The sequence below is a fragment of the Acanthopagrus latus genome, chromosome 8 (assembly GCF_904848185.1).
Source record: "Acanthopagrus latus isolate v.2019 chromosome 8, fAcaLat1.1, whole genome shotgun sequence".
NCBI lineage: Eukaryota > Metazoa > Chordata > Actinopteri > Spariformes > Sparidae > Acanthopagrus > Acanthopagrus latus.
Window position 1 is genome coordinate 21,475,692 of NC_051046.1, and position 17,854 is coordinate 21,493,545.

The 17,854-nt window shown below is 43.7% G+C and overlaps 1 protein-coding gene across 30 annotated transcripts in view; it reads left to right on the forward strand.

The window, feature by feature from the left end:
* mical3a (microtubule associated monooxygenase, calponin and LIM domain containing 3a) overlaps positions 1-17,854 on the forward strand; it is a 94,444-nt gene that overhangs the window by 69,873 nt on the left and 6,717 nt on the right. For 15 of the 30 annotated variants that reach the window (XM_037107998.1, XM_037108001.1, XM_037108002.1 and 12 more), the window contains 14 exons: positions 273-365; positions 979-1,140; positions 1,635-1,697; positions 3,600-3,686; positions 3,851-3,964; positions 4,057-4,136; positions 4,228-6,301; positions 6,403-6,497; positions 6,737-6,913; positions 8,098-8,148; positions 8,932-9,039; positions 11,280-11,373; positions 12,298-12,348; positions 13,414-13,464. In XM_037107998.1, the coding sequence (XP_036963893.1) occupies positions 273-365; positions 979-1,140; positions 1,635-1,697; positions 3,600-3,686; positions 3,851-3,964; positions 4,057-4,136; positions 4,228-6,301; positions 6,403-6,497; positions 6,737-6,913; positions 8,098-8,148; positions 8,932-9,039; positions 11,280-11,373; positions 12,298-12,348; positions 13,414-13,464 (3,300 nt within the window). Of the gene's footprint in view, positions 1-272; positions 366-978; positions 1,141-1,634; positions 1,698-3,599; positions 3,687-3,850; positions 3,965-4,056; positions 4,137-4,227; positions 6,302-6,402; positions 6,498-6,736; positions 6,914-8,097; positions 8,149-8,931; positions 9,040-11,279; positions 11,374-12,297; positions 12,349-13,413; positions 13,465-17,121; positions 17,188-17,854 lie in introns of all 30 variants that reach the window. The other 15 variants (XM_037108006.1, XM_037108029.1, XM_037108028.1 and 12 more) reach the window with 12 other exon arrangements.

The following is a 17,854-nucleotide window of genomic DNA, read 5'->3' on the forward strand; positions in this document are numbered from 1 at the left end:
GAGATGTAGTTTTGTTTGCCTCGAGTGTATGTTAACACCCCGTCCAGTCTCCATTTGATGTGTTCAAAACTCCATTTGGATTTTATGGAAGTCTTTATCACGTGTCTCCATCTCAAACATTGTTCTCCTCATCGTCTGCTTCTTTCCTCCTTTTCAACCCCTTCCTCTTCACTACTTCCCTCTATGTTCAATGTGTTTTTGTGTGTGTGTGTGTTTGTGTGTATCTGTATGTTTTTTTTTGTGGTTGGGCGTCTGTCTCCCCCTGTTGGCAGAGGGGGATTACTGCCCCTGGGATAGAGAGCTCCAGTCAGGCCTTTGGCTGGAGAAGTACCTCACAGATGAAGAGGATGTTGGTACATTTAAAGGTAGCAACAGAACTGCCTGTGGATGTGTTTGCAGTAATTTTGAGCGTGATATCTAATCCTGGCTGGTTTGGGTTTCTTTTTCGAGGATTTATACAATATTTATACATAAGAGTATAGGCTTTTCCTTTTTTTTGTCTTTTTATCTTTTTGGTTTGTTGGTTTGTGTTTGTCAGTGTGTTTCTTTTATTGCAAGTCGATTTACTCTGCTGTTAAATGCCTCCCTTTTGTTCAAGGCTTCAGTATACTAATCTGATAAATGTCAGATTTTTGTGTTTTCCCTCCAGGCTCTGCGGTTATGGTTTGGTATTGAGTGGCAGAATTTGTCTGTTTAACAGATGGATATTGTTTCCTTTTTCAACTTGTATGTTTTGACTTTTTTTTTTGCAGTGTAGTGCATGCAGCCTCCCTGTACCTCGCCCCCGATCAGTTTTATCGCTACTGTATTCTAACTGTTTCTCTGCCTTCTCTCTTTCATTTTGTCTCGTCTCTCTCCCTCCTCTCTTCTTCTATAATTCTCTACCTCACCTGCACAAATGCCGTCATCTCTCCTCATCTGTCTCTGATCTCCTGGCTCACACGCGACACTACACCATATGCTGACACCCCCATTTAGCAAGGAACCTGCAGATCCAGCAAGTCCTGCAGCCTGTGGACCCCCAGACCATTCCAGGTCTGGTGAGAACACACCTGGACTCTGAGGGAGACAAGGATGGCCAGGTGGCCTCAGCTTCCCAACTATCCCAACCCTCTGAGCTCACGCAGCCCTCCTCCACAGGTAACCCACCCAGAGGAGCTGATCGCCTGGGATTTGGGGTTTGCCGGCCGAATCCCGAGATGTAGGCCTCGCAGATTTAAGATTCAGGGTGTCCCGTTTCACCGATGTGGCTGCTGCTGTTCTGTTTGTATGTCTGTGTCTGTGACAGGAGGAACCACCTCCCCCGACTAACACACCTTTTGTTTTTAATCATCTCTGATTTTGTACTTTTTTGTCCCATTCCTTTTTTTTTTGTTGTTTTTTTCTGTCTTGGAATGTCTAATTTTGTGTTCAGTTTGTCGTTCAGAGTTGCTGTTGGTCCTCTGGGTTGAATTTAAAAAGCTGTTCAACCATCCCAATGCACCATGTAACCCCCTCGTCAGTTCTTTTGATTTTGTTCTGCTTTTGTTCTTTTGTGTTCTGCTATGTTCTTTCCCATGTGTCTAATTTAATTCACTGTTATTTCCCTGCCATCTATCCCCTTGTTGTTCTGTATCTTTCTGGTCTGAACGTAGCCCCTGCCCACACGTCCGCCCGACACGAGGCAGTGAGAGTCTGGTTGGAGTCCATGTCTGGAGGTAGCACAGACTTAAAAAAGGGATCACGGCATCCCGTCTTAGGCTCTATCTGTCTATCAGCTGGCATTTTTCCTGGAGCATGCAGGAACACATGCGGCGCCCAGTGAACTCACAAGCATGCATGCTGTACGGCTCAAGAGCTCCGCCCTCTTGGGGTCACATCAACACCTGTATTTCACCTTTCACCTCTCAATCTGTCATCCAACCGCCCCTAACCTCCAATTTGTATTTTCTCTTAACTCACGCAGTGTATTGTAGTGGCTCCCAACCTTATCTTCAGTTACGCCTTTTCTACCATTGAGTAAACTGATGGTTCTTTACGAAGTGAAACATTTTATGGATATTTTTTGTTTTTATTCATTAATCAGTGCATAACAGTAACGGTGCAGAACGGTTGATAGATTATACAATTATCCCGAACAGAGGGTGCGATAACTGCAGGAAGTTTGTGTAAAACAAGTAAATGAAACAATTTTGAGTCAATTATTTCCTGAGAACAATGATGTGAATATAGCCTGTGTTCAGTTCTTCATCGAACCTTTATCCTCTGGGATTTATTTAAGTTTATATCGTAAAAAGGTAACAGGTGAAAGGAAGAAGAATGTGTACAATTAAAAAGGCGGTATCTGTTTTTAAAGTGTCTGTTACAAGTTCAATTCTAGACCAGTGGACTGCTTTAAAAAAAAAAAAAAAAAACTGGCACTCACATTACCCACCGTGCAACTTAGCCACTGAATAAGATCACTGGAGACTTATCCAGTGAGTTTATCAGATGTGTAAAATTGGTGTAATTACCCTTTTAACTAGAAGAAAACCATGCAGCCCTCTCCAGCTCTTTGGTGACTCTTAGTGAGGGTCTGGACCTCAAGGTTGGGAACCAGTTGCACATTGCACTGCAATGTAATCTATTCCAGAGAGTTCTCACGACGTGAAAACACTTGCACACTGCAGTGGTTCCAGCCCTGATGTGTGCTGCGTGAGGTATATCACTTGGAATCTGCTATCGCTGTTGTTACATCTTTTGGACTAACCCTTTAATGCCACTTGTACTTGCACAAAGGTGAGCTTTTCGTGTACCGTGTCAACTTTTTTTAACTCAATGAATTTAATGAGAGTCTTACACATCTATTTGAATTTGCAGGCAGCACTTGTGTTCAGGGTTAAAAGCATAATAAAGATCTCCTCGTGTTCAGAGCCTCTACAATCAAATGTTCTTTTAGTTTGTTGCTTTGCACTGGCCTGAACGACGGCCTCTCTCAGTACATTGAGCAGAAGTGTCTTTTAAGGTTTTGTTGTTATTTCAAAAATGCATGAATTAGCCGTGAGGGTCACGGCGTGGGTTTTTAGTATTATCTAAAAAATCGTCTCTTCCAACAAATTTGGTTCACGTGAAGGACTGCTGCTCGTCTCTTGACCAGTGTCATTAACACTTTGGTAGTGCTTTTGCTCGGTTCAAATGTCATCCATTTATTTTCAAAATGGAGCGCTGCATGTATCTTTTAACTAATGCTCCTCTGCACCCGTCTTCTGTTCGTGTTTATTGTCACACCTACAGTGTGTGATGTCATTAATCTGCAAAGCTAACGTCTGATTTTGTCTTGCTGTCCTTAAAGCGGCCTTCAGAAAGAAAATAATTGATTTTGGTTTTGAAGGCCATTCTTCCTCTTTCAGCCATTTATTTTTTCCTCTATCTACTCTCCACTCTTCAAAAGTGGTCTTGATAGATTTTTTTTTTTTATTGAAACTCAGGTGCTTTTTTTTTTTTTTTTTTTAAAGCAAAACAAATTAACATTTTTGAGAAAAGTTCAGTGAAAGTTGTTCGGAAGTTGAAAAAATTCTCACTGATGAACGGAAGAGAAAATCCATCATCTAATTTTTTTTGCCATTTCTCTGTAATGCTAGAGCCCTGCGAGGAGGAGGAGGAGGAGGAGGACCTGGAGGCAGAAGCAGACAGTCCTGATATGGAGCCAGGCACAGAGATGGATCAGGGTGAGCAGTCAAAATAACACGAATAATAATGAATCCATCAGTTGTTTGGCAACATTTGTGGTTCACAAAGAACTCCACTCCATTTCAATAAAAGGACATGAATAATGAAAGTCATAAAGCTGTGAAACAGTTAAATAATTCACATTGTTATCTTTAAATTCCAGATGACATCCCTTCAGATGCAGAAGCCGAGGCTCGTCTGCATCCGTCAGAGCATGCTGGAGTGCTCCCTGAGGAGGAAAGGAAATCAGAGAGTCTGAAAATGTCCTCCAGTATCGGTACATGTCACAGATAATTCCTCTAAACTGATCTCTCAAATATAGTTTTACACAAATGAGTAGCAATAACGATTTGTTGTTTGTGTTTCCAGAACCAACGAGCGTCAGCCCTGTGAAGAAAGAAGATGTCATTCTGTCCCCTCTCAAACTGTCTCCGGAGCTTGAAACACAGGTGAGACGATTCCACACTTCTCAAGCTGAAAGTATGTGATGTTAGTTTGACTAACTCGGGATCTTCTCTGCTGCTTTTCTTTTTTTACCAGATAACTCTGGTCAAGTCTCCCAACACCCGCTTCTTCCCAGAGCCGTTCATACCTGAGGAAACAGAGCCTGAGAGGACACCGTTCTCTCCTCTTCCAGCTGCCAAGAGCCCACTGTGCCCTTCACCTGTTCCAGTTCCAGTCCAGGATGCGTCCCCCGTCCCTTCGCCTACTCTCGCAGCTGTTGCTGCAGCTTCCCCTGTCAGTGTCCCCGCCTCACCCCTGCCCAGTTCCACCACCAAAACACCCATCAGCTCTCCAATCAAGCCAACTGTCGAGTCACCTGTCAGATCACCCGTCAGGTCGCCCGTCAGGTCACCTGTTGCCTCCCCGATCCGCTCTCAGCCCACCCCTCTGCCAGAGACTTGCACGCCTAAATCTCCTGTCTACCCCCACCGCTCTATTTGCCCTCTCACGGGCAACCCCCTCTCTCCGATCTGTGCTCAGCCTTTGCCCTGCCAGGAGCCCTCGTCACCCCTCACCTCTGACTCTCCCGTCAGGACTCAGCCTGTCCCCGGGGTCACTTCGACGCCCATGACCAAAGCAGACAAAGAGCAGTCACAGTCCATAGAGTCCTCAACAGAGGAAACGCCATCTAAAAAGACAGATATCATTGAGGAGTTTTGGCTCAAGAGTGCAGAGATCAGGAAGAGCCTCGGTCTGACTCCTTTGGATCGCAGTAGTAAAATCTTAGAGAAGAGTGTCATCACAGCTCCAGCACTGGACATCACCCCTGTAAAGACACAGACTCCAGACGTGATGGAGGAACAGAAGCCTACCTTTACTGGCCGTACCGTCATTCGCAGACTCAACATCACTCTGGAGGGTCAGGTCATTACCCCCCTGGCTCCTGCGGAGCTGAAGAGTAATGGCTCTGACAAGAGGGACCTCAGCAGCAGCTCTGGCTTGGGTTTGAATGGGAGCATGGCCACGAGCCAGACGGCAAACAGTGACAGCTACAACACTTCGGACTCGGCCATGCTCACCCCGCCCTCCAGTCCGCCACCACCTGTGCCTGCTAATCAGTCTCCAGCCGTGTTCAGGCAGCAGAGACACCAGGTGTCCTGGAGCAACGGGACAGACAAACCTCCAACTGAGCGTGCCAAAGAGCCAGCAAAGGCCAAGAGTCCAGTTCCTGCACCAAGGACCCAGCTGAGCCCTGTGTCTGCACCCACACCTGCCCCCAGAAAAGTCTCCTCACCTCAGGCAGTACCAGAAATGCCTCCGGTGGTCGTCATGAGGGAGAAGAAAAAGAAGCCGCGGCAAGAGGAGGCGAGGAAGTCGTTTGTGGAGACGGTGGAGGAGATACCGTTTGCTGATGACGTGGAGGAGACCTACGATGAGCGCACACCAGACGTGAGCATGAACAAGTACTATACTCCACCCACCAGCAAGCCAAGCAGGGACAGACCTCCCCTGCATCTGGCTCTAGCAATGGAAAATGGTAAACCCAATATCCCAGTCAACGAGCCGCTTAAAGCCCAGAGGGAAACTCAGTTCTCCCCAGAGGCCAGGGAGATCGCTGAGGAGAGAATAAGGGCCAGAGAAAAGTCTATCAAGAGCCAGGCTTTAAAAGACGCCATGGCCAAGCAGCTCAACAAAATGAAAGAATCTGACACCGACAAGGGTGCCTCACCTAAGGTGGCCTGGAGCGTGACCCCGGACGCTGCTGTAAAAAGTAAAAAGTCAGCCGGATCTCCAAAGACATCAGCCGTGAAAGCTCTGGAGTCGAAGAAGGCAGAGACTATACCCGAGCGCTTCTTCAGCAGCAACAAGAGTCTGGACAGCTCGGCGGCTTCTTCCGACGGCTCCACTGTGAGCAAGAGCAAGAAACGAAGTTCCCTCTTCTCGCCGCGCAAGAACAAGAAAGAGAAAAAGGCCAAGAACGACAGCAGCAGGCTTTCCAGCACGGATGAGACGCCGCCCAAACACAAGTCGCTGTGGAAGGCCGTCTTCTCAGGGTACAAGAAGGACAAGAAGAAGAAGGACGATAAATCGTGTCCGAGCACGCCGTCCTCGAGCTCCACCACTCAGGACTCTGGGAAGAAGAGAACGTCACCTCTTGGGAAATCGTCAGGTGAGAAAGATGATACGGTGCAGGTTTTGAGCGTAGCATATATGAGTTACATTTCAAGAACAACACTCAAACTTCTGCACTCTGCCTCTTGTTTGTCACAGACTTGAAATCACGCAGAAACTTGAGCTTCTCCGAGGACTCAGACCTGTCCTGTGACGATGTTCTGGAGAGGTCCTCACAGAAGTCAAAGGCAGATGTGAGTTAACAACAGATGCTGATGGACACGTCACATCATTGTCATCAGCTATTTTGACACGTAAAGCCTCGCAAAGCCAGCCTGAACACATTTTTGATAAGACGCGTCAGTCAGTGGGTGTTCTGAAATATGATCTTGAACGTCCGAGGCCCAGGCTGAGCGAGGCTCGACGTGTCCTGCATCACATCTTCTGCATCCATTTTTCTGTGTCCTCTTTAAATAATTTCTTCCACTCCCAGCGGCACATGGACATCTTTGACCTAGTGTCAGGCATGCAGCAGGAAGCGATAAAGGAGGAGAAACCGGTGAAGGAGAAAAGGAGGGAGTTAAAGGAAAGAAAGAGGGTGAAAGAGAAGTGTAAAGAAAGAGAGCGGAAGAAAGAGGTTGACCGAGAGAAGGAGAAAGACGATGAGGAGGTATTGTGCAGGAAAGGGGGTTAAATGATTTTGAATTTCATACAAACATCATTTTGTAATATATATACAAAAAGGTCCACCAGTGGTGAGTTTAAAAGGCTTGCATGTGGCTTTTAGCCTGACCTCAAATGAATCTTTTAATACTCTGAATTACCCATTTTTAAAGTAGAATAAAGAACGATTACAAGTCTGACCTCTGAGCAACTCATGCAACCAAAGCATGATGAAACCCCATTTTCGAAGGTGTCCGGCACTGCAGTGTGATATGTTAAATGATCTCTTGATGAGATCCATTTGCAAAATTACTGGAGGAAAATGATAGACTCATTAAATATGCAGGCGGCACGGATCCGATTTGGTTCTGTGCAGAATTTCAGCGCACTAAACCAACACTTCTGAAGCGGAGCTTCTTTTATTTGAATCAATTTGCATTCGTTATGATGGGCTGAAATTCAAAAAAGTGTTTCCCCCCCACTGCTGCCCAGTCTGTGTTTGTGTGTTTCTGGTGGTTTAGATAGATACAGTCGAGTTCAGGGCCAGAGGCATGAATTCATTAGGCGTTGTAAACACATCGAAGAAACTCAGACGCGCTCCCATTTCGTTTTCCTCATTTTGATGATTGTATGCGGAGTGTGAATTGACATTTTGTTATTTTTCAATAATATATCGATGTGAATTTCAACCTCACACTACCAAAAGGTTAAGACTGTGTCATGCCTGCAAGGCGTTAATTCAATGAGAGCACCCAGAGGAATCATGTCGAATCGTCTGTAGTGACTGATGTGGTGTTTCTAGTTTTTACAGTGTATTAGAAGTAGTCCTGTAGAGTATTAACAGACCTGCCTCCCTGCTTCAGGGTAAGACAGGTCTCTTAAACCTTAGATTAGGTGGTAGAAGCTGGAACATCAGTCTTCTTTCAATATGAGTTTTAATTGTTGGACTAATTTCTGATTAACACAGACATATAAAAAGTCACTGCACCCTGCCATTTGTTGTTTTGGTGTGGGATATTAACATTGCCTGTTTTTGACTGTACCACCTGGATTATTTTGTTTTATTTTGACCATTTTCTATTTATTTATTTATTTATTTATTTATTTTTACATAATCATTAACCCATTTAATCATATCATCTGTATCATGTTTGTTTTCCTCCCCTTTTTTATGTTTTGTCTCCCCCAAAGTCTGTTTATGTCCCTCACGCACTGGCGTTCAAGAGATCGTACGCCACAAAGGTAGTATTACATATGTTCCCATTGATAAACCTCCCCCACCACCACCTCTTCACCCACCCTCCCCCCCCCGCCCCCAGCCCTCTGCGCATGTGCCAGTAATAACACCTTACGTGCATCTGGCCTCAAACTAACCGTCCTCTCTGGATGCATGTGACGGCAGCGCCCACTCACTCTCTGCTCTGTTGAAACTCGACTCTCACGGCTCGCTCTTCTGGTCACAGTGATACACTCGGCATCTTTTTTTTAATATCAGGGGCTGTTTCTCTCTGACTGGTATGACGTTAACCTGCCTATCTGTCACTGCGGCGCCGTTTTTTCCTCCAGCCTTTGACATGTTTTTCTCCAGTGCTCTTCTCTCCTTTTCTCCTGATTTATGCCAGCTTTTTATGTCCTTACAAGTCGGCTAATACGGGGAAAGCACCCCTGCTCATTCACATACTGCACTGATCATAAATTTGGATGATGTCATAATGTGAAGAACGATTACCAAGCTGAGAGCGGCAGTGAAGTTGATGTATGTGTCACATTGTGTTCTAAGATGGTTTATGTTGCCATTTCATAGGCCTAGAGGAGCCTGTAGATGTGTAGTGAAGTTTAAAATATTCCGAGACAGATTACATCGTGCTAGTCGACGTTGTCCCTCGCCTTCTGCAAGGTCTAATCAGAGTTTCCCCCTCCTCTCCTGTTCCCGAAGGGCCAGAGCCCCCCACAGAGCCAACTCCTCATGTTAGCTTGGCTCGTGATTGAGACGTCTCTGACCCGCTGTTTTTGTTGTTGCATCAGAAAGCGTACACAGAGGAGGAGCTGAACGCCAAGCTGACGCGGAGGGTCCAGAAAGCCGCGCGACGACAAGCCAAGCAGGAGGAACTGAAGAGGCTGCACAGAGCTCAGGTAAGCGACCTGTGGCCATCCTCTGCCCGCTCTTCCGTCGCCTCCACCTTTGTGGTTTTGAGTGAGAGCTGCAACGGTTGAGCGATAACCAAATAGTTGTGCGCTTTTACATTTCTTGCAAGTTGTTGACTGATAACTGATTAATCAGTTTGAGCAATTTCGTAGGTCATAATGGACTGATTCCAGCTGCTTATTTTAACAAAACAAGACATGTGAGGATGTCATGTCGTGCTTTCAGAAGCACTGATTGATGTTTTTCTCAATTTTTTTTTTCTGCACGTTTGTAATCTTAACAACAAACCAATTATTACCGAAAATAATCAACAGATGTATCGACAGTGACGGTGACTTTCATTTGCCGCCCTGCGAGAGATGGGCTATGTTATCACAGTGTGGAATGTTAGCCAGTGTTTCTATTTTCCTTACCACATGTTGACTCTGGTGTGTCTCAAGCCCTCTTGCAGTGTGGCCAGATCCCACTGTTGGTTAGGAAATCCACTGTGATTGATGTCGTAAGTCTGCAGTCAGGCTCCCAGTTCACTGACTCAGCAGCTGAGCCACAGCCGAAGTCTCTCCTCCTGGAGCTGTGGTTAGCTGGCCCGAATTACACTTCCCTCTCGTGGCTATTTGCAGAGCCCAAAACCATGCTTTCCTGTTGAGCTCCTCTTGCTGCGTGGCGCTGATAAAGTTCAACACCGAGGGGAAAGGAAAACTTTTACGTTAAACTCTGAACATTTTCCTGTTGCATCCTCACACACATGCATTGAGAAGGTAGGGCCCGGAGCTCAAGCTACAACACTTGCCTAGAGTTATAATTTAAAAAGTGTTAAATATGTCCTTCAGATTAAAACTGGGTGCACTTATTTTGGTAACACTACAATTACCATAAAAATACATGTTCAATTTAAAGTTAATAAAAATGTAGTCAATAGTGGGCTGGGGCCAAATCTAAAATTTCACATCACAGTATTGTGTCATGCAAATAACGGGGTGGATGATTCTATCATCATGCAATACAAATTAAGTTATTTATTGACAGGTTGATATGCTGTTTACGTCTTTACCTCTCCAACTGCAGATCACATGCGACACTTTCAACTATCCAAATAATATGAATTTTTATTATTAATGATATTGAAATAAAAACTTTCAATTTAGAACTTTAGAGCAAAGAATGAATAACAGTGTAATAAATCAAATTGGAACATGACATAGGGTCAGAGCAGTTCCTGCCAGGTGAAGAATCACACAGCTTCGATATCTGACATTGCGGAGAAGAAATTGCTTAAGACATCAAATATGTTGATATTTGATCATATCTAATTTTTGCCCAAGCCTCATTTGTAGTTTTTTTCACTGTTAACAAACAGCAAAATGCTTCGTAAACCATTTATAAATCATAAAGGTTTGTAATGGCCAGCCAAATAATAAAGTATTATAAACATCAGGTGCAACTTCACAGTAGATAATTCTTGAATAAATGGCTTGTGTAGTATTGTTAACAGTGAAATAACTTTAGACTTAAGTTTAATTAACCATACATTTACCATTTATAAATGATGGTGACCCTTGCAACAGAAATTTAAAAGTATTTAAACTACTACTACTTGACTTGTCGTACCCGCTGCTTTTTCTAGCTCCGGTCTCTGCCTCCAAAAACGGCGCTTAACAGAAAGTAATTAACCAACAGCCCCACCACTTCTTTTGATTCTCGCCACCGATCCGGTCACTAAGATAAATTATTAACATTAATTAATTTCGATTTATCTGCGTCCCCTCTATCATTGCCAGCCACCGCCAGCACCAATAACAGAGGAGAGTGCTGAGATGTGGGCTGAAGAGAGGAGAACTCTGAAATAGTGATAGATATTTTCCTTTGTGAAAAGTACGAAATACCGTTTGTCATGCAAACCGGCTTGCGTACTTGTACACATCAGTAACGTTCTAATTAGCAGCGCTCCCGTCGCAGCCTGAGACATTTATTTTTAATGAGGCTAAACTGTTACATCAGTCAAGAGTTAGAGCTAACCCCTGCATCCGCCTCCCTCAGAAACTTCACGGACAAACGAGTTGCCATTAGTGGGACTGCAGACCGTTATTACTCTCCACGCTTCCCTCCACGACAAGTCAAGTTGTTCATACTAAACCTCTCTGTGTGTGTCTGAGTGAGACTGCGTTTAAGCCTCTGTGCTCTTCGTTAATAACTCTACTCTGACCTGCCCTTTTTTTTTTCTCTTCAGATCATCCAGAGGCAGTTGGAGCAGGTGGAGGAGAAGCAGAGGCAGCTGGAGGAGAGGGGTGTAGCTGTGGAGAAAGCATTGCGAGGAGAAGCAGGTAACGACTTGTCACGCCATACATCTTTTCTTTTTTCCTTTTTTCTTTTTTTTAAACAACTCCAGCCATCCCTTGCAACGCGGTGTATCCGTAATGCAACTGTAGATAGACATAAAGCTCGTACTGAGTGTGCTAGAGGGCGTAGTTCGATTCATAACGTATAACTCTTTATCATTAACATTTTAGTTGGTGAATTATTGAACATATGACGATTAAATCTTGTGTTTGTGTCAGCGCTGGTTCTGTGAGACCGTATTTTATCTTTATATGATATGAGTTCAGCCTTTCCTACGGCTCCGAGGGGAATAATAATAATAATAGCGATGATTAAGGTGACGTAGGCTAGAGCTGCATTACCTCAGGAAAGCGGTCCCCCTGCGATCGTTCAGATCGTCTTAAAACCACAGTCTTGCATTTACCTCTTACTTGGCCGTGCTGAAAGCATATTTCATCGCATAGATTTGTGTGCAGAAAGTCATGTTTGTTTGTTTTTTCCTCTAAAGTAATAAACCCAAATTGTTCATGACAAGGGACTATCACAGACGATGTGCTTGCGAGATGAAGAATACATTATTTGTTAGGGGAGCAGCGCGGTTCATTATTCGCCGCCGCTTTATAAGCGCGTGAAGCATGACTCGCGCTCAGTAGCAATAACACACATTATTTGCATGATGTGAGTTTTGTATGCGAGGAAAGGCTCTGAGGTCGTCCTTAGCAGAGCTGACAGCTAGCTCTGTCCTAATTTACTTAATGGTGACAGTGATCGAATCTAAGCGAAAGGGTTTTACAATGCAAATGCATGCACTCTTCAATTTGGACCGTTTTCCCATCAACTTAGTGACTATTCACTTTCCCCATCAGCTGTTTTCTCCAGTCAAGTGTTTGAGTATGTTTTAACTTGTTTACTACTCTACTCTCTTAAAGGATTGTATAAAGGTACTTATACGTTACCCAAACAGCACAAAAGAAGATCAGGTATTAGATTTACTGTAGTTTCCTTTTTCCTTTCTTTTTTTTTATTTATTAATGACATGTGACACTGTTATGTAGGCTCCATTTGTGGTGACACACTGCAACACTTCTCCATCTCCGAACATGTTGACCGTTGTCCGTTCATAACATGTCCGCCACCGTCAGTCCGAGCTGCATGCGATCAGGAGAATGTGTGTGTCCCCCCGACATAGATTTGTGTGTGGTGCTCACTCTGGATGTGTTTTTTTTTGTTGTTGTTGTTTTTGTCTCCTTCACCGCTTCTCAATGAGGAGAGTTTTTGTACTCTGATCAAGACGCCAATCACGTCGCATTTCTATAAAATGCAATCAGAATGAAAGAAATCAAATATGAATTGGTTTTCAGGGCTGGCAGCCCCTTGAATAAAATATCTTTCAGCAAATATTTGCTGTGGCTGAGTGACTCGACACAGATATTTATCGAGATCTTATCTGTTTTCTCTTCCATTGTGGCGGGTAACAGCAATCCAGAGCCGCTTCTGGCTTTATCTGCTGTACTCTCACATAAAACTCAGCTGCTCTCTCAGTCTGAAACAATAAAGCATTAAATCATTCAATTATTGCAACGGAACATTGTTGCACACAGATTGGATTGTAGAGAAAATTAAAGCTTTTCTCACTGTTTTAACTTTTTTCATCAAATTAAATGTTGAATCAAATCAAATAAATGAATGAAAAAATACAATCTCCCCCCGAAAATGTCATCCCATTATGAGAGGCTGTGTGTGATATTAAGCAGACGGAGCCAGTAAACAGCAATACAGCAAATCTATGTTGCAGTCTGTTATGATTTTTGAAAATGCCATGTTGAATTGCACAACCTGACTGCATCATGTGTGCACCGTGGTGAGTACCGACGGACTCTCTTTGTTCTGAGTGTCGCTGCTGTGTTTGTACGAAACATGTCTGCATGACTTGCTGTTGTTGGAGAACTTTTTTGTGCGTGTGTGTGCGCGCGTGTGTGTTTGCGTGCCCAGTTTGGGGGCCGTGTGAAATAACGCCTATCTCTAATATATCCCTGTCATTGTAGACTATTGGGGAGATTCTAATTACAGTGAAATCCTGGACTTGCATCTGGGCGGTATGTATTTCAAATCTGTCGCTTTAAACTAACCTAATGGCTAACCCAATCTGTCCTTTACCCCCCTCCCCGTCCCCCTCCCCTGTCCCCACACCAACTACTATTACTTGAGCTTTGTACCCCTCATATCTTCTTTTATTGTCTGGCTGGCTGGCTGGCTGGCTGGCTTTTTAGCCTCATTTGCAATACTCTCTGCGCCTATGACTCCCAATCCCTCCCCGCTCCCCTCCACACTCACCGGGTTTCTAGTTCAGACACTCTTTACATCAAACAGAGATCAGACACTCGGCCTCACGCTGTCCTCTTAAGATCTTCTTTGATCTCCGTAAACTTATGAATGATAAATGAATGAATTAATGAGTAACTTTTTATTTGTCACTCCTCGAGCATGCAAACTTGCAGCAGAGGCTGCAGACAGTGGCACATTGCAGAGGCAGAAATCCAAACAGCAGGGCGCAGTGCATTCTCGCATTCAGAGAAGACACAGTACAAATACTGAGACAGAAAATAAACAACGTACTGGCATTGTTGACCTTACAGTTTCATAATGCATACAGAATGTTTATCTTGTCGAGATAATTTCCTTTGGGATTTCGTAATACGTAGTTAATAGCCGGATAAGATAACTGGGTCAGTTGTTGACCAAATCATGTAAAGTAGCAGCATAATGTAGCATGATGGTTGAGATTGGAAATTTAAAAAGTTTAAAGGTGCAATATGTAAAAAAATTGGTTCAAGATGTTCAAGTAATTACTAAATTACCAGAAGAGTACCAGAAGAAGAAATCACAGTTCTGACATTATATGAAAGACATCTATGTGTGTATATGTTCTTTAAGTTAGCATGCTAATCAACTAACCCCTAGCCAGTTTTTACCTCAAGAGGTGATATTCTGTGCTTTTTTTTGCACATCCTTGATTAGACCAAAACCAACAATGAATGTATCCTTCCAACAAGTGTTTCATGTGTAAAATGAAGGCTGCCATTCTGTATTTGTGCTCTGGATCTCCACTGATGTCCAGAGACTATTAAAAAGAACTTCAAGGTGAACACAGGAACTGGATTTAATTTTGAGTTGAGTCACACATGTTTCATCCTGCTGCCATAAATTTGAGCACGAAGTGTGCATCATTCCCCAGCTGAAAAAGTCTCCTAAAAATGAAAGACGTTATTTATACAAAACTATACTATCTTGAGTCTTAAGAGTCTATATTTTATTTATATATATATATATATATATATATATATATATATATATATATATATATATATATATATATATATATATATTATATATATATATATATATATATATATATATATATACACATTACAATAAAAATCAATTAACTGATCAAAACAGTGAGTTTGCTGCATCTCTAATCTACAGCTGGAGCTGCCTGTTGGTTTTGGCCTTCATATGGGATTTGTTGACAATAAGAGAGGTACAAACCAACACAAACCATCAGTCAACTGTGACATTACTTTATACGTAAGGCTCTCTGTCCCTCTAATTGTGGCCCCATATTCCAAGCCTGATATTCTGATTTGATGATATAACATTCTGACGCAGCGTAACAATAAGATTGTGTGATGTGACTTTTTTTGGCTCGTCTCATCTCACCTGGTCATGACTGTTACGGATTTACGAAGCAGCAACAGATGTTCCACATGTTGCGGTCTGCACACATTTGCAAACACAGAACCCCTTTCCTTCCGTCCCACGCGCACATACATTGTCAGCGTGTTGTATAACCACCTCTGGACTGACTCATACTAAACTGCTAGCATGGCTCTTAGCTTCCCCCTCAGAGCTCTGTGCTGCTGTAGATCTGTCCTGTAGTCCCAGCAATGGCTCCTCTGACTTTCTCATACCTGCTCAGTTGCATAACTCCCAGAGAGTGTATGTGTGTATGTGTGTGTGTGTGTGTGTGTGTATAGTGTGTGCTAATAGGCAATGTTTGTCTAAACTGTGTTGGGTGAGCTATAACACAGTGTCTGGGCGAGACGTCTCGCGGTACCTGTCGTTATCTCCCTGTCTCGTTTGAATATGAGTGGAATGCATCTTTTCCTCCTCACATATGCCGCGAAGCTGGCAGGCTCGTCAGAAATCAGTGTTTCCTGTATTTAGTGTCACTGATATCTCTCGAGAGCAGTTGGGGGAAAAGGTGCATTTCCACATATTTGAGCAGGGCCTGCGCTGTTTCTGTGGTGTTGTCCTGCTGTTGTCGTCACTCATCACACAGGAGATTGCGTGGAGTTTTCAATGTAAAGGTAGATGAATGAAAGAAGTTTTCCAGCAGAACTGGTCAACGCTGAAACTTTGCAACTGGATGTGGTGTGTCTGTTTTATAGACGTGGATTCCTCCGTGCGGATTGCTATCTGTTTGTGTTTAACAGCGTGATGGGGGAATTGCAGCATTTTTGATTGACTAACAAGCTCTAATGTGCATAGATGCTTCAAAAGCACGGATGAGCCCTGCAGGGGGCACTAAAACTAAAGCCAGGACCAATATGTATGGAATCTGAATCTGCCAGTTTTATGTATTTTCTTATGATTTTATCACTCTGGTTTAATGATTGTACAATCAAGGATTTACCGAGCATCAAGCGCTAATGATTCCTTTCATAACCACATTCACTTGATTTGGCAGAGACATAAAAATTTTATTAGAGACGCCAGTCTGTCCAAAACAGATACTCTCAACTGCGGTTTTTCCCAGCTGAATTTTATGTCTTCTCTGTGATAGTCCCTTGTTGTAATTATCCTGCATTTTACTCTCCCGGCTCCCTTACCCAGCAGCCCGAGAACACCGTGTCTGCCACCTTTTTAGTGTAATTGTCCTAGAATCTTCCAAACGTTGCACTTATTTTACAGTCATTATTTGGGGCTTTATTAAGGCGGCATCCTCTATCTGTGATCTTACTTTTGTAACAAAATGTGTTTAGCGGGGTGCCAATTTGCACTTCAGTAGTAGCCTCACTTTAAAAGTCACAACGCTGGCAGCAAATTGAGCTGGGTGGTCCAAACACGCTTGGGTCGTGTTTACAAGCAGAGGCTGAAACATCTTGAAAAGAGAAGCAATTATCTCCATCTATGAGGGAGACAGATCTCCTGGCGATCAGTAATGGCTTTAATAAAAACATTAAATCATTGCGTGCGCTGCGATAAACACTGGCCGCATGTGTTGGAGGCTTCTCCCCATTTTAGGACCGACATAGCCTGCTGTTTTCCTCACTGAAGATTATCTACAGATGAAAGATGAAACAGAAGGATTTTTTTCCCCCTCTGTCCTCCCAGGGTTTCCGTCTGGTCTTGTTTCAGTTTCCTATTTTTACCCCACTTTTTCATCCCTCACACCATACAGCTGATCTCTCCCACCTCCTCTCTCTAGGTGATTTGTCCTCTCCCTATCACAGTGCTCCTGCCCTCTTTTGATTTTCACCTCGATGTTCTCTCTCCCTCATCACATCCCTCTCTCTCTCCTCCCCCCCCCCTTCCACCCACGCTCTGTGTCCTCCCCTCTTTTTCCCTCTGTAACATCTCCGCTCTTCCTCCTTTATTATTTCCGCCCTCTCTCTCTCTCTCTCTCTCCCTCCCACCCGCGGACCTTCCTGCGTCACCCCCTCACACTCTTTCCCTCTGTCTTGTGGAAGTTGAGCCCTTTGTGGGGATACCACGCCGAAGACCTCTCTCCTTCTGCCCCTGCTGTTCCCCCGAAGGTAACGTAACCTCGCCGCCTCTGCCGACGGTTGTGGCGGGTTACCATGGCAACCGTAAGGACCTACAGAAAACCGGGCTACACCCCCCTCGCGCCCTTTCGCCATCATCCTCCCCGTCGGTCCTCCTCCTCTTCCTGTCCTCACCGTTTTTGTGTGTGATCAGGCTCAGTAGATTTCCCCAGACTAGTCCCCAAGCTCCCCGAAGTAAAGAGGCATTTATCATGAGGAAATTGATTTAAAATGATGAAAAACAAGCATATATTTCATCACATTTTTCACTATTTTAGAATGTACGCCATACTGGTAAGAAGCATATTGCATTCACATGTGTCGTGAAAGGACACAGTCAATTAATTTAGACTTCGAAGGGGCAAGTTGCAAGATATGGTCAGACTTTTAACTTAAAACGCTAAAAAAAAAACAAAAAAAAAAAAACTAGATTCAGCTGGGAGATGTATGTGAGTGCAAGTTCACAACTTGGTAAGTAAACAAAACGTCAAAAAAGGAATGACTCATAAATATGTTTTCCTTACTAAACAAAAAAGCAACTGTACACCATCACCATCTTGAATTAAGACAGAAACTAATGTAAAAACACTCCTCAGTCAAACTTGACATACACAAAAGTAAACTCACCACAGCAGCTTTGTTTGTCTTTCCACAATAA